Source organism: Aulonocara stuartgranti (assembly GCF_965226115.1).
Source record: "Aulonocara stuartgranti genome assembly, chromosome: 20".
Taxonomy (NCBI): domain Eukaryota; kingdom Metazoa; phylum Chordata; class Actinopteri; order Cichliformes; family Cichlidae; genus Aulonocara; species Aulonocara stuartgranti.
Window position 1 is genome coordinate 13,889,620 of NC_138956.1, and position 13,856 is coordinate 13,903,475.

The 13,856-nt window shown below is 39.3% G+C and overlaps 2 protein-coding genes across 3 annotated transcripts in view; one reads left to right on the forward strand and one right to left on the reverse strand.

Moving 5' to 3' along the window:
• The window catches only part of LOC309697331 (uncharacterized protein), a 521,790-nt gene that overhangs the window by 44,132 nt on the left and 463,802 nt on the right, over positions 1 to 13,856 (forward strand). The window lies entirely within an intron of this gene.
• LOC309697329 (solute carrier family 41 member 1-like) overlaps positions 154 to 13,856 on the reverse strand; it is a 41,771-nt gene continuing 28,068 nt past the window's right edge. The window contains exons 8-11 of one of the 2 annotated variants that reach the window (XM_082519172.1): positions 13,538 to 13,617; positions 8,851 to 8,985; positions 8,107 to 8,255; positions 154 to 4,749 (exon numbers count right to left, since the gene is read on the reverse strand). In XM_082519172.1, coding sequence (XP_082375298.1) covers positions 4,576 to 4,749; positions 8,107 to 8,255; positions 8,851 to 8,985; positions 13,538 to 13,617 — 538 coding nt within the window. In that variant the 3' untranslated portion in view covers positions 154 to 4,575. The remainder of the gene's footprint in view (positions 4,750 to 8,106; positions 8,256 to 8,850; positions 8,986 to 13,537; positions 13,618 to 13,856) is intronic. The other variant, XM_082519171.1, reaches the window with a different exon arrangement.

The window sequence follows — 13,856 nt, forward strand, 5'->3', positions numbered from 1 at the left end:
CAACTCGTGCAAAAATCACTGTTCGTGCATTCTTTACACTTTCAGCAGTAGGAATAGTAAAACTGCCCCAAACTTTAAAAACCATACACATGCTGGAGTAGCAGGACTTTTTTTTTTTCTTATTTGTATGATAATGCCACAGACAATCGGAAATTAGTCTGTTAGTTTTTTATTAAAATAGAACTGTTCATAGCCACAAAGTCACATTAACACTCACCAACAATTTTGCTTTAATCTCCAGACACATAAGACAGCACAGTGTAGGTATGGAAGCTTGAAGAACTGAACACAGCAAGATTAGAAAATAAAGGCGCTTTAAAAAGGCCCTAACGTCATAACGTGGCAGTGTCAACACTGAAGTACAGTACAAGCTCTGACAAAGGTAAAGGAAAAGACAAAGAACTGTTGCAACATTTAAATACAGATTGTTTTGGTTTTTTTAACATTGAGATGCTTGTAGACGAGATTTTAGTTACAACATGGTTGACATTTTTGCTTTCAAGGCAACTTCAGACTACTAATAAAACACAGTGCAAGTTTGCAGTCAGATGTTTTTGTTCCAGTTGCACTCCATACTGTCCAGTAGGGCTGGATGATACACTAAAAAAGAAATGAATAAAATACAGGTTTGCTTTCTTGCAAAAAGCTAGATGCAAAGAATGACCACTCTCAATTAAAAGCCATTTAGCAGTGAGCTAAGTTGAGCTAATAGCTAGCAGGTATATTATATTAGCAGTTAATGTTCGTTTTCATTGTTTATAACTTGTAGATTTTTAGGCCTCACTCACACAAGCCTAGAGACTAGTGGACAACCCTGTCTTCCCAGTTTCACTACCACCTGTCGAATAGTTTTTAAAAGTCAGCATCTTCTGGACAATTTGCTGAAGACCGCAGCAATCTGCTCGTGACTAAAGCAATTTCAAGGAGGTTTTTGGTGCAGTACCATATATCTTTCTGCAATCATTTTCATGCTAGTGACTGCACACAATACAGAGAAACCAGTTGCCAGTCGAATGCACGCTGCCCTGGTCTCTAGGCCCGTATGAAATGAGCTGAGCAAGCAACCTCACAGTGACTTCTCACAGCAATTCACAACTGATCAGAGAATACATGTTTGGTTGTTGCCAGATGGTTGCAGACTGTGTGACTAGGTCCTTAGGTTATGTTAGTGCTAAGATAAATAGTTATCACTCTAAAGTTTAAAGCAAACAAGTATTTAGCTATCTTTAACAATTAGCTAAACTGCTACCATTGCTTCACTTTAAAGGTTTAGCTGTAGCAGGTGCTAGCTTACCTAAGCCAGTTAAACTTATTCTATACCTTACACATATAGCTCTATTGAGCTATACATATAAGTATAGCTCAATAGGGAGCTATACAAGCATAAAGTTATGCTAGTTTTAAGGTACAGAGTGTTTCACTATTTAAAATTCATATTACGGTGATTGCCTTTGACATAGATAAATAGTTATTTTTTTCCATTTTACAGTTTAAGCATTTAACTGGGATAAAAGGCAGCACTGTGAACAAGTTATCGCCATCACTAGAACTTGGGTCCATGTTTATACAATTACCAAATTAAATGCTCAAGTAATGTTCCCATGTTTTTATCTGTGATTGTTCTCTTTAAACCATTTGGTGTAGTGGTCTGCAGGTATGCGAGACTCCACTTTGGATCAGAGCATTTTGTAGTTACAGGGTGACCCTCAAGTGAGGCCCAATGCAAATACCCTCTAATTTGTTATAACCTGGCAGACATCACGCCACCTACGGTAGACTACAAGAACATCATTTTATATGTCGTCCATGTGAACATGAATGAAGCGGGGGGACTACTACAACAACTCTGGCTTTACCAGCAACATCCATTTATTGGCCTTCTTATCCAAATATTTTACTCTTTTACATTTTTAGAAATGGCAGTTGAAAATAATAATTTATTAAAACACTAAACTTTTCCTTTTAACAGTTTTAAATTAAATGTGCGTCTAATTTGGATCACTGTCAAAAATTCAAACAGCAGACAATCCACAGTCAAACAAACATAATAGTCTAAAGAACTAATTTCCTAAAACTGTCATATTAACCTTAATCGTTATGCGAATGACAAATTTTAAATTATATCATCCAGCCCCTTCACCCACACTGGTTACGACTCACTTGTGTGCTGGTACAACACAATCTTAGCTGTGGTCTAAAATCTCACAGTATCACAGTTAATACACTAATCTCAGATGACTAACCTGGAATTCAAGTAGTACACGTCTATTGTTCTTATGCACCTAGTGCTTAACAGTGTTACAATAAAAGCTTTTAGCAAAGACCTATTAACACTGCAGTACCTCACATAAATGTTCACTGAGAAGACAGGTTGTTGACAGAAACACATTTATGTCTGAGGTTTACTCGAAAAGTGCATGCACGTGAAAAATGAGAAACTCTCCTTGTGTTTAATGAGTGCATGTACACACACATTCGTGTTTCAGTGTTATTTTGAAACATCATGTAAACTCAAACAGAAAGACAAGGACATAGTTTGGGCCAGTCTGATTTAGTCACCCAAATGCTGTCATGAACTTTTACCGATTCTATCTTTTATGTTTTATTGAACATTTGAATGTGCAAAGTCTGAATATAAAGCAGCTTAAACATGAATTTAACTGTTACGTGAATTAAAAAAGGGCACAGTGAACACAGGCAGAATGTGACACCAGATGCAAATTATACCAGCGTGGATTAAACGTGTCCACAAGAGTGGGATATTTCTGAACTCTGCTATTTTGGGGTTTTAAGACAAGACAAAGAAAATCAAGGATATCAAGACAGACTATGACCAAGAACTGGGGTTAAAGGTAAGTTTTGGATTTGGTCAAGAGCTGAGCTAAAACCTTAAAGTCCAATATGTGCAAAGACTTTCCATAACAGACAAAATAAGTATGCACTCACTGCTGTAATGATGAGGTCTTCTGGTTCTGAAAAAAATCACTATGAATAGTAAGGCTTTGTTGACCCTCCATTAAAGGGATGTAATATCAAGTAGTGAGAGAATTCCAGAGGCAGCTGTCTGGTTTTTTTTAAAATCATCAAGTGGCAGCACAAAGTTCACAACTATCAAAATATTGCAGAACGCTTTCTGAACATTGAGATCGTGACGCACAAGGTGAGAGGTGCACACACATTTTCACACTTCAGTGTTTAGAAACACATTTTTAACAATTTCTAGTATGATGTGAAATCTGAACAACAATCTCCTTTCTCGTAATCATTAGCTTATTGACCTAATGTGCACGCTAATGATACTGTACATTTATCTAGTGAATGTCCAACAAGAAGCTCTACATAATCTGAACATTAGATATTCAGGAGAGCGCTGTGCATCGTGGACAAGAGAAAAAAAAAGATTTACAGATGTCAAACATTTAACAGTTATTATTTCTGTCCGTCCATCTGTCTCAGTATCTCAACATTATAAATCTGCACAAAGACTGGTGTCTATTTTGATTGTTAGAATCCTTATAAAGTACATTCTGTGGATTATGATAGAGATAAGAAGATTATCATGAGAACATTCCCCATTATTTTATATTCCAGTTAGTGCAGCAGTCCTCAACCTTTTTGGTGCCACGGACCCGTTTAGTGTCAGACAAGGTTTTCACGGATCGGCCTTTAAGGTGTCGCGGATAAATACAACAAAATAAAATAATATGACCAAGACAAAAACCGTGGCATTTTGTAAGTATAATAATAAACGCGAATTCACTGTGTAATTGTGTAACTTTATTAGCAGCATCCTTCTGAAATGGGCCAACAACATTGAGAGTAACATCCTCTTCTCTGCCCCTTAATGCTCTCTGGTCGCTATGGTAACGCATAAATATTTCTTTGAAAATAAGTCTCACAATTAAAACATGGGAAAAGACCCAGGGACACTGAGTTAACGATACATTTCACACCTGAGCCTCAACTCACGTGGCCCGTACCGAACGATTCCAGTCGGTGGCCCGGGGGTTGGGGACTGCTGAGTTAGTGTATGACATATGTCATTTATACGGTGACATATATCATCTTCTCCATCCTCCAAAATCAATGCATAGTGCAGTGCACCCAAAGACGGGCTGCTTTAAGTCTGTTCTATCCCTTAGATTTAAAAAGACAAAACAAAACCTTGCTGTCATGCCACTATGATAAGTTGCTACATATTCCACGCAGGGTAACCACATAAGGACCAAGAAACAGAGGAATCATAGTCAACATTAATTCAAAATGAAGGACATCATTTTGGCTAGGCAAAAAAAAAAAAAAGATTGATTGGTTGCTAGGCTTAAAGTGGATGTGTCCAAGCAGAATAACCTATCCAGATGAATGGATGTAAATGGGTGGATGTCACCAGTGCTGTACCTCCCATCAGTGTAAAGGTTTGAATTGTGACAAATACGGATTTCTCAGGCGCAGTGGGAAAGATCCAAAAATGCTTTATTGTCCAATCAAAAGCATTTTTGTTAATGTAACAAAAATCGGGTTCAATACGATGGTGGCAGGCTAAGAGTTCAGTTCTTAATGGAAAAAAAAATCAGTTTATAGACCCAGGCTTTGAACCACTGACACGCAGCGGAAACAGAGAGCCAGGAAACCAGTGCCGAGCAGGTCTCCCAGGGCAGTCAGGTACGGGATGGAGAAGTTGTCAGGGTCCAGACTCCGTCTCCACATCAAACGGACAATTAGGTCAGCAACATAAAGGAGGATAGCCACCTGAAGAGAGAAGACAACTGGGCTGTGAGTGTCAAAATGAGTACTTGTAAAGTTAGCTTTTCTAACTATTAGCTGCCAGTAATGGACAAATAATCTAATGATATACATGATTTAAACAGCTAAAAGGAAAAGATGGGCGGTTGAAAGTATGGCTAAAGGAATGAAGTTGGTGAATGTAATGGCCCAACTGTCGAAACTGAAAGACCTGTTGTAACAGTATAGTAATATTTAGCAACTGAAAATAAAATGATGGGGAATTTGAATAGTTTTCTAAAGGTTGTCTGTGAAGGTTCTCAGTCATCCAGGTCAGTCTAAGGAGCTTGGAAAGAAAAGCTTCTTGAAGAATTTAAAGAAGTCCAGAGGCTTTTCTTAGACTTTTCTAAAGGTTAAGGGAAAGTTGTAAAAATGGCTAATAGTTAAAGTATGGTTAAATCTGTCCCTAAAACAATGGTTGAAATGAGGAAATGTCAGCGAATAGTAAAGCAAATGATTTAAATAGTAACTGTAACATTATTAAGATTAAGAGAATAAACAATGGTTCAAGTATTAAATGTTAGCTCAAGCTGTTGGACAAAAAAAAAATGGTTTGAGGTAATTAAATGAGATTTTTAACTGCACATCATCAACTGCTGGAACAGAAAGTAACTGAATAATCAGTTAGTGATCCAGTTGCCTAGGTGGTCCTCTAAACCATTTACTATCAAGTTATATGCCAATCAGTGCTTCCCTGGAACTTGTGAAAAGTGTATCCCAGGTCCTGATCACTTCCCATCACTAACGCTTATGTCATGCGTAGTTCCTTTTAGTTGCCCAATGTCATTCTCCATCTGTGGTCTCTGTTTGGCGCTTTGCTTCTAGTTCAGATGCAGCTTACAGTTTTTTCTGATTGCTTAAGCACATTTTTTGTAACTATTGGCTAATTTTGCAAAACTCTTCACACAAATAAGAAAACCTGTCACCCAATAATCAAAACATTGTAGTTCTCTTGCAAAAGCAAACACAGCTAGATTAACTCTTCACACCTTCGTAAAAATGGTGTTTCCGTATCAAACAGTACACACAAGCCATCATCTACTAAGCACACAATGCGCCAACTGCACACTGATGGTATGAATACAAAACACATCTGGCTTTTGCTTTCTCTGTGCACAAGGTAGGCTATGTCAGTTTGAGCTCATACTTCTGTCATAGATCCATAAGCATAGAGGGATCCAAACTTCAAGTACTGGTGTTTATTCAAACACATCAAAACAAACACAAGTGTTTATTTCCAAGTCTAGGATTATTTGCAATCGCCATAATGACTATATGGGTTACTTGGTCTGCAGTGAACATGCTTCCTCTGCCCCCAGCATCTGGTCATCTAGCAATTCTGTAAAGTAACAATTTCAGTATTTTTACATCAATGGTGTTGGTGTGTTTCTCATTGGCATATGGCAGTGCTACAAATCTTTGTGCGAAGTGACTGTACTAACCGATTCTCATTTCAAGATGTCCTTATGGTACTTGCTACAGTGTAGCGGCTCGAGTTAGGCTGGAGCCGTTGGCCAGCTACCCTCAGGGTCATTCCACGGTTGATTACATGGTCCACTATTGTAGCTCTGATGTCATCAGCAATTCTATTTCTTACTCTTCCTACCCTTCCTCTCCCCCCTCCTCATCTTCCTCTCCCCCCTCCTCGTCTTCCTCTTGCTCCTCCTTGTCCTTGTCGTCCTCTTCATCCTACTTCTTCACCTCCACGTCCTCTTCCTCGGCCTCCTCTACTTCTCACTCTTTCTGCTCCCTCCATTGTACTCTGCACACACAGCTTACCTGTATTATAGTGCTTAGGCTGATTAAAGTTTTCACATGTGAAAGTGTGCCAGACAGTTGGCAAATTAGTGTTAATGATAGCCATACATGTGTATACTTTTGCTAGGAGTGTGTTGGAAATTTGGTAATTGAGTGTTGTGTAGTGAATTGTGCCTACAGTTTTGCAAAGTGTGTGTTACAAAATTGCAAACTGAGTGCAAAGCAGTTTTTGTGCTTTTAGTTTTGCAAACTCAGTGAGTGGTTTTGCTATAAGTCTGAATAGTTTTAGAGATTGTGCTACAGGAATCACAGTTAGGGTTTAAGCATTCAGAAAAAACTGTAAGACGCAGCTCTAACTTTGATAGTGAATGCTCTCTGTTTCCAGTTTGTGGCACACTTTAAGTTTCAGTATCATTCTGTGATTAGTTACCAACTGTCTGGCATCTAAACATGTGCGGCATTTACAAGCGTGCACACTGGGCGACCGTAGCAATGTGCTAGTGACCAAAGTAAGCAACAGGACATTTTTGGTGCACCACACTCTCTGAGACAGATTTGAACCAGCAACCTCAGGTGATCACGCACCAGTCAGTGGGAGAATGTGCATTTTCCCCTGAAACCGACCTGAGGGAGCGACGGGGTTTTCAACCGGTCTCTAGGCCGGTGTGACTAATGCCTAAAGTGGTAGAAGTAGAGCTGACTTTAACCCCTGGAGGGTCTTAGAAAAATGCATACACTATCGGTCTTAGAGCCACAAATCGACCACGCCCAAAAAAGCGCTATAAAAAATTTATATATTAATATTTTTTTCCACTTTAAATAAATAAGATAAGTGGTTTAAAACAACTAAAAGTAAACAGCTTTCTAACAGTTGTTTATAAAAAAGAAAGAAAGAACAAACAGCTGTTGGAGAGGAAAAAATAAAACCTAGTGGATGAATAGTTGGAGCAGATGATTAGAATGTATATCTAAAAGTGATGGTTAAATGGTTACATGGTCTATATTGATTGTATTAAGTATTTGATTATCAGCTGAAAAATCTGTGATCCGTGGCAGTGTCCTATGAAGCTTCCTAGAAATGGAATCAACTTTTCTGGGCTTGGGCTGTTAGGAAATCTGACATCTGGAACCTCCAGGAGATTACCGAGAGTGCCAAACTATTATTGACTTGGTATCAAAGGACAAAACACAGAATTCTGTTCAGTAACACAGACTTTCCAAACACAAGATAGATGATGTTATGCTGGGGATTGCGCTGGACTTTCTGCTCTATCCTGGAGCAACTCTTTATCCCAGTGAGCTGCTCAAACACACACCTGGTACAGGTCATTTCACACTTTGGTAACAGGTGGTTGCGGCCATTTTGATCAGACTGTACAAAGTCTAAGTCTATAATGTACCTTCTGATGACTGGTTTTCACAGTCTCTGTCAGACTGTCATTGGAAACTTGAGGGTCAGCTGAGAGCCAACGAGTTCATGAGAAACCGCTCAGTCTTGGCTACCATCAACAGGAAAACCCAAATGATTTCTTACAGTGTATGTGGCATGGGGCTGAATCAGTGTACCTGTATCAGAGCAGCACACAGGTAGCAGACAGTGAAGGCTATGGTGATAGGTGCCTCCTCTCCTTGTAGCAGAGAGATGGCGTAAAGGAAGACCAGGTGACCGGGTATAACGAGCATCAACAGCACCCGTGCTGACTTTGAGTTGACCCCTGGGAGACAGAAAATGTAAGAAAATAGTGCCTTTTGTTATCAACCACTGATCTGTATCACCAATCTTTTGACTCCAACTTCTAGTCTAAACTTTACTGTGATTGTATGATGTAACATAATATGAGTTATTTTACAAGCTCCACATTGTCAATATTGTCACCACTTATAGTTAATCTGACATCAACAGCTGACTTTTTACACATTCTGCAGACTCTGATTGACATCAGCATATTTGGAAGTCTTATTTGCAGTCAGCTAATAGATCAAGCCCCACATTCACACGAGCTGGCCGTTTGTCTCTGGCTGAAAATGACGATGATGGTGGTGAGACAGTGAGTTTAAAACTATGGTGTGGCGGGGCCTGTTGGGTGGCCCTGGGGCTGTAGCTCTTGGGTTTGGATTTCGTGAAGAGGCTGGCTCTTCCTGGGGTTCAGGCAGGTTGGGGTGGGCTGATTCTGTGTCTAGAATGCTTGATTCCAGCCCCTCATTAGTAGAATTTGTTTTTTACCAATGCCTGTTAGGACATTTAAAGTCAGTTTCCTTAAATCATTTAAATTTCTGGTTTAGAGAGCTTCCACCGCATGGCAGCATTACCTGAGGAGAAGAAGGTGATGCAGGGATTGGGCCAGTGCTGCCTCATCTTGTAGGGTAGCACCCCTGGGATGCTCCAAAAGTGCAGATAGGTAGAGATCCTGCTGGCCTGGATGGCTACCAAGTTGCCACCCACTCCTATGCATGAGAAGAGAAGGCAAGAGGATGAACGAGCTGAGTCAAAGATGATGTAAACAAAGCAAGAGAAACTACAGGGTGGTTACCAAAGTTCTCTCCCACAAAGAACAGTAAACACAGCTTTAGTGACGCTTAATCTCATTTATTGCTGCCAGCACACAAATTAGGCCAAATAATGACACACTCTTGGCACAGCTGTGATCCGGACAGGGTCTGCAGAGAGACGCGAGCCAGAGCAACGCTAAAGCCTGACCACTCGAGTCACAGTAACTGAAACATAAGAGAGATGAGTACAAAAGAGCACTGCAAAGTGTGGAGACTAGTCGCACATGCACGTGGAACGCCACACAAATAAAACTGTCGGTAAAAATCAGAATGGGACAAATTCTGGCATAAATATTGTGTCAATACTGGTTGAGCATGAACTGTTTGATGAGCCATTTTCTGATTTCTAATGTGCTCCAGGTGGGTTACACAATCAAACTGGAAGATAAGATGCTGGGTGAAATGAATTTGTTCGCCTCTTCAAAGTCGCATTTCGACACAATCAAGGAAAGCTTTTGCAGATCCCGCTGCTTTTCACAGTCCATTTTCATCTGGTGTTGACAGTGATATCTGTGACAACTCGGTTATGTCAAGCACCCTTCCAAGTACTTAGCCCCACAAAAAACAAAACCAAACAAAAAAAAAAAAGAGAGGCACAGTTGCCATTAGGATAGGGAGAGGGGTGTTTTGTGAGGAAAACATAATGCTGGTTATATTTTGCAAGCCAGAATAGGACATTTAAACCAGATGGGAAATTTAGAAATTATAAGCGTGGCGCAAAGAGCGTACGAATTATGAAACAGCCAGAGGATGGGCAGAATCAAAATGAGAAACAGTGACAGGGAGGATCTGTGGTTATTCAAGGCCCTATGAGCTGTGCCAGCACACTGGCTGTGCATCATTAGTGGTTTACATTGACTTCTCTCCTATACTCATCGGCTCTCTGCACGCATCACCTCACAGCCAAACCACTCGGCCTTAGGGCTGCTTCTTTTTTGCTTCCTCTTCTCTATGTCATGATGCAGTTTTCATTAAGGCAGAAGTTTGACACACATTAAAGATGACGATCAGGTCTCTATAAGCACAGTGTGACGATCTCTCTGCTCGTCCTTATGTTTATTTGACAGGTTTATGGTACACACTGTACTACTGCGTCTCAAAAAATGTATATTTTACAGATTCAGTGCACATAAACAGAAATATTTCACCTTTTTCTTTTAATAGCTCATGAAAAGCAGGAATCCAGTATCTCAGATTTAAGTATGTCAATAAATTACTATTCAAACAGCATAAACACCTTACATCTCTCACCCTTGTTTAGCACATACAGCCGCAATCATTTGGCAAACTTCTGATTTAATGGTTACCCGGATGACGATCATTCACATCCTCCAGGAGAGGATGAACAGTGTTAAAACTGCTACCAAATGGTTCACTGACCATGTTATTACTGTCCTGCCAACTCACCTCACCTAAACTCTAAAAGAATCTTGAAGGTATTGTGAAGAGGAAGATGAAAAACACGCAGGCAGAGCTGAAGGCTGCTGTCAAAATAACACCTCAGCAGTTCCACATGCTGACTGCCTCCGTGCCACGCTACATTTATGCAGTAATTTGTGGTGATGGAGCTCCCAACCAAGTATTAACATCTTAAAGAAACATACATTTCAGAAGCTGGACATTCCTGTACTGTAAATCCTGTTTTTTTATTGATCTGAGGAGATTTTCTAATGATTTTTGGGATGCTTTTTAATGCTGGTAAGTTGGACACATGGGTACTATGGGAACCGATTGGCTTTGGGAACCAACACCAAGTGGCCACTAGATGAACTGCAGTTTTTAGCTTCATTTTTAAATTTTTGTTTGTTTTTTATGCTTGCCTCTAAAAGAGTAGCTTGACTTGCTGCATCTTATTACTCATGTATTTGCATCATTATAATGGCACAATCGAATCAACCACAAATAGTTTGCCAAGTCTACTTAGCTGCTGTTGCAACGCTCGACCTTTTCAAATTTTGTCTGTGGCTGTTTTGTTTGTGATTGTAGCTACTCTGACAGTTGGTTCTTCTTATTCTCTTCTTATTTGACACAACAGCAAAGGTGATGTAGATAAAGTCAGCATCCTCAAAAGTAAACGACCTAAGTAGAAGCTAGTAGTCCCATCAAAAGAGCATTTATTTTATTTTATTGTAAGATAATAGTATTAAGTCAAACAATATGGGAATGAAGAAACTGTAGTTCCTGTCCAGTTATGGCAAGCTCCAACACTGATGTTAAAATGGTTGATTTTAAAGCAGAAATAATATGTTTATAGCCAGGTATAAAAAAACGAAATAAAACAAACAATATTTATACTGTAGGCAGTTATACGGTACCAAGTGCCTGCTAGGTCTTCCCAAATGGTTAGCTGATGACCTAGCATGCTAGTAGGGCTGTTCGATATAACGATATATATCGGGTGACGATATAAAAACGTCTATCGTTTCATTTTACGCTATCGTTTGTTTCGTGGTGTCGGAAAATAAACTGTTTACGGTAATATTTTTTCATTGTTTTGATGGTCACTGTAGTGGCTATATTAATTTCTTAAAGTTCTCTTTTTCTCTTTTAATATAACCACACTACGGACAGACAAGCGCCTGTTTTTATGCGTTGTGGTTAGCAACAACGACGGTAACACCATCGCGTGTCTGCTTGTTTATGTTTCACATAAACCTTTCACAATAAAGCTCAAGATCCTGTTGAGACTTTTCAAAATAAACTGAAAGAGCAGATTATTTACGGATGAGAAGTAAAAAAGAGCTGCCAGGTGCTAAAAAATAAACCTTAGACTCAAACGTTAGAACAGGCTTTTCCCCGCAGCACGCCGTGTAATAAATACTCACAAAGAAAACGGCGGCTGTTACAACTTATGTCTAAAATTGTATAGTTTCATGCATCTGTTAAAACACTCGATTCCAGCTACATGACGCGCAGCTGGAAACACTTCCCGCAAGTCGAGCTGCCCGAGATTCACAGAATTTACAGAAAATGTTACATTTTTGTGATTTATATCGTTATCGGACGATAGATGTCTTATATTGGGATATGAGATTTTGTTCATATTGCACAGCCCTACATGCTAAGCCCTTTTCCAAATATAAAAAAAAAACTAGAGTCAAGAAACCAAACTTCAAACTTTAAAACAGTCGTCCACAAACCAGTAGTTGATGTCATGCTGGCTAGGTCCATCTTTTATCTGCAGTCTATAATTTAGAACCATATCCCTGTTTGGCTGCTTCGCTTTCAATAGTTGGTCAAATAGGTGAGAAACTAGATTTATTCTTCACTCTTTTCCATTTTTAAATCACAAAATATTGCATTTTAGGTACAAGTGATTATATTTTGGTAAAAGAAGAACTCTGATTAAGCAAAATAAAACATAGAAATTGAGTTTCCAAAAGATGCACGAAAGCAGTTTGATGCCCTTACATCACGGCTCTGGTGCATAAGGAAAAAGTTGGTTCTTCTCAAATGTTCCAGTGGTTTTAAGGCTTCATTTACAGGACATTTTGGCAGTTCTTCAGGTTTTAGCCCATTAACTTCAAATCATGTGTACTTTAACATTAGGGCTGAACATTTTCCGAAGCATCACATATGATTTTAGACTGGTTTCCCGCTAGCAGCTGGTTTCAGTTCATTTCACAATGGCAATTAACATCCACTTGGAAAAAAAAGGCTCAAGTACTTGAGGAGAGGTCATCATGCATGGTAATTTAGACTGTTCTGAATGCCCCCAATTGGTATTACATAATATGTTCTTAGTGCTTTGGCGGTGAATATAAACAAAATTGTTGCCAAATTCAAAATTTTACTTCAGCAAAGTTCTTGTCCTGCTTCCTGTGTTTAGACAAGATTTTAATATTATGAGAAATGTGGCTTCAGTTTTCAAATTAAATAGGATTATGTAGAAAAACACTGAACACTGATATCCAGCTAGTCTGGATGGGTCATCCACCGACCACATTTATATTTTTCTTCCGTGTTTACAGCTTTTTAATGTCAGACGTCAGAGCTGTTAAACACACAAAATAGTAGCGTTTACAGTTTTCTTGGAAGGAAATCAATAAAGAAAAATCCTTTGATCAAGTCAAAGTATTTGGATGGGGATTTTAGATGCACTCAAATCCTGGTAAAATGAAATATTTCAGCCGTGCCCCGAGAGGTGGACTGTGCTGTTAAATCTGTGCTTACTGTGGTGCTCATGCACAACAAACCCGAACATGAGCAGCTATCACTATTTCTAAATCAAATGAGAGTTTGACATTAAATTTTAAGCTCATTTGATTTAACTGCAGCACTTTTTCAAATTTTATTACTATACCCATGTGACACAGATCTCAACTTCCTACAACTTTGAGCTGGCTGACACACAGAAACTCACTGTCATCAACTACCGCACAGGCATTTGTACAGACATGTTCAAGTAATTACATGTGGCACCGTTTCATTTTAGAGACCTGCTTACCATTAATGACAGGAGTGAAGATAGCCATACCCTCGAAGTTGGGATCACTCACTGTCTTGTCCAGTATAAGGCCTCCAAAGCTGGACAGCACAAACACAAAGGCAATCACAACACAGCAATACAACCTATGTACTCATATGCTGTACATACAGCGTGATGCATGATTTCTTAGTTTTGGTCCATATTTGTCACACTTACAGAGTTCACATCATCAAACCAATGTTATTAGACCAACGTAACCCCAGTCAACACAGATGCTGTTTTTAAATGAAAAGCTCTCCAAACCTACCTGCCCTACAGACAAAAGTAACAGCCACTA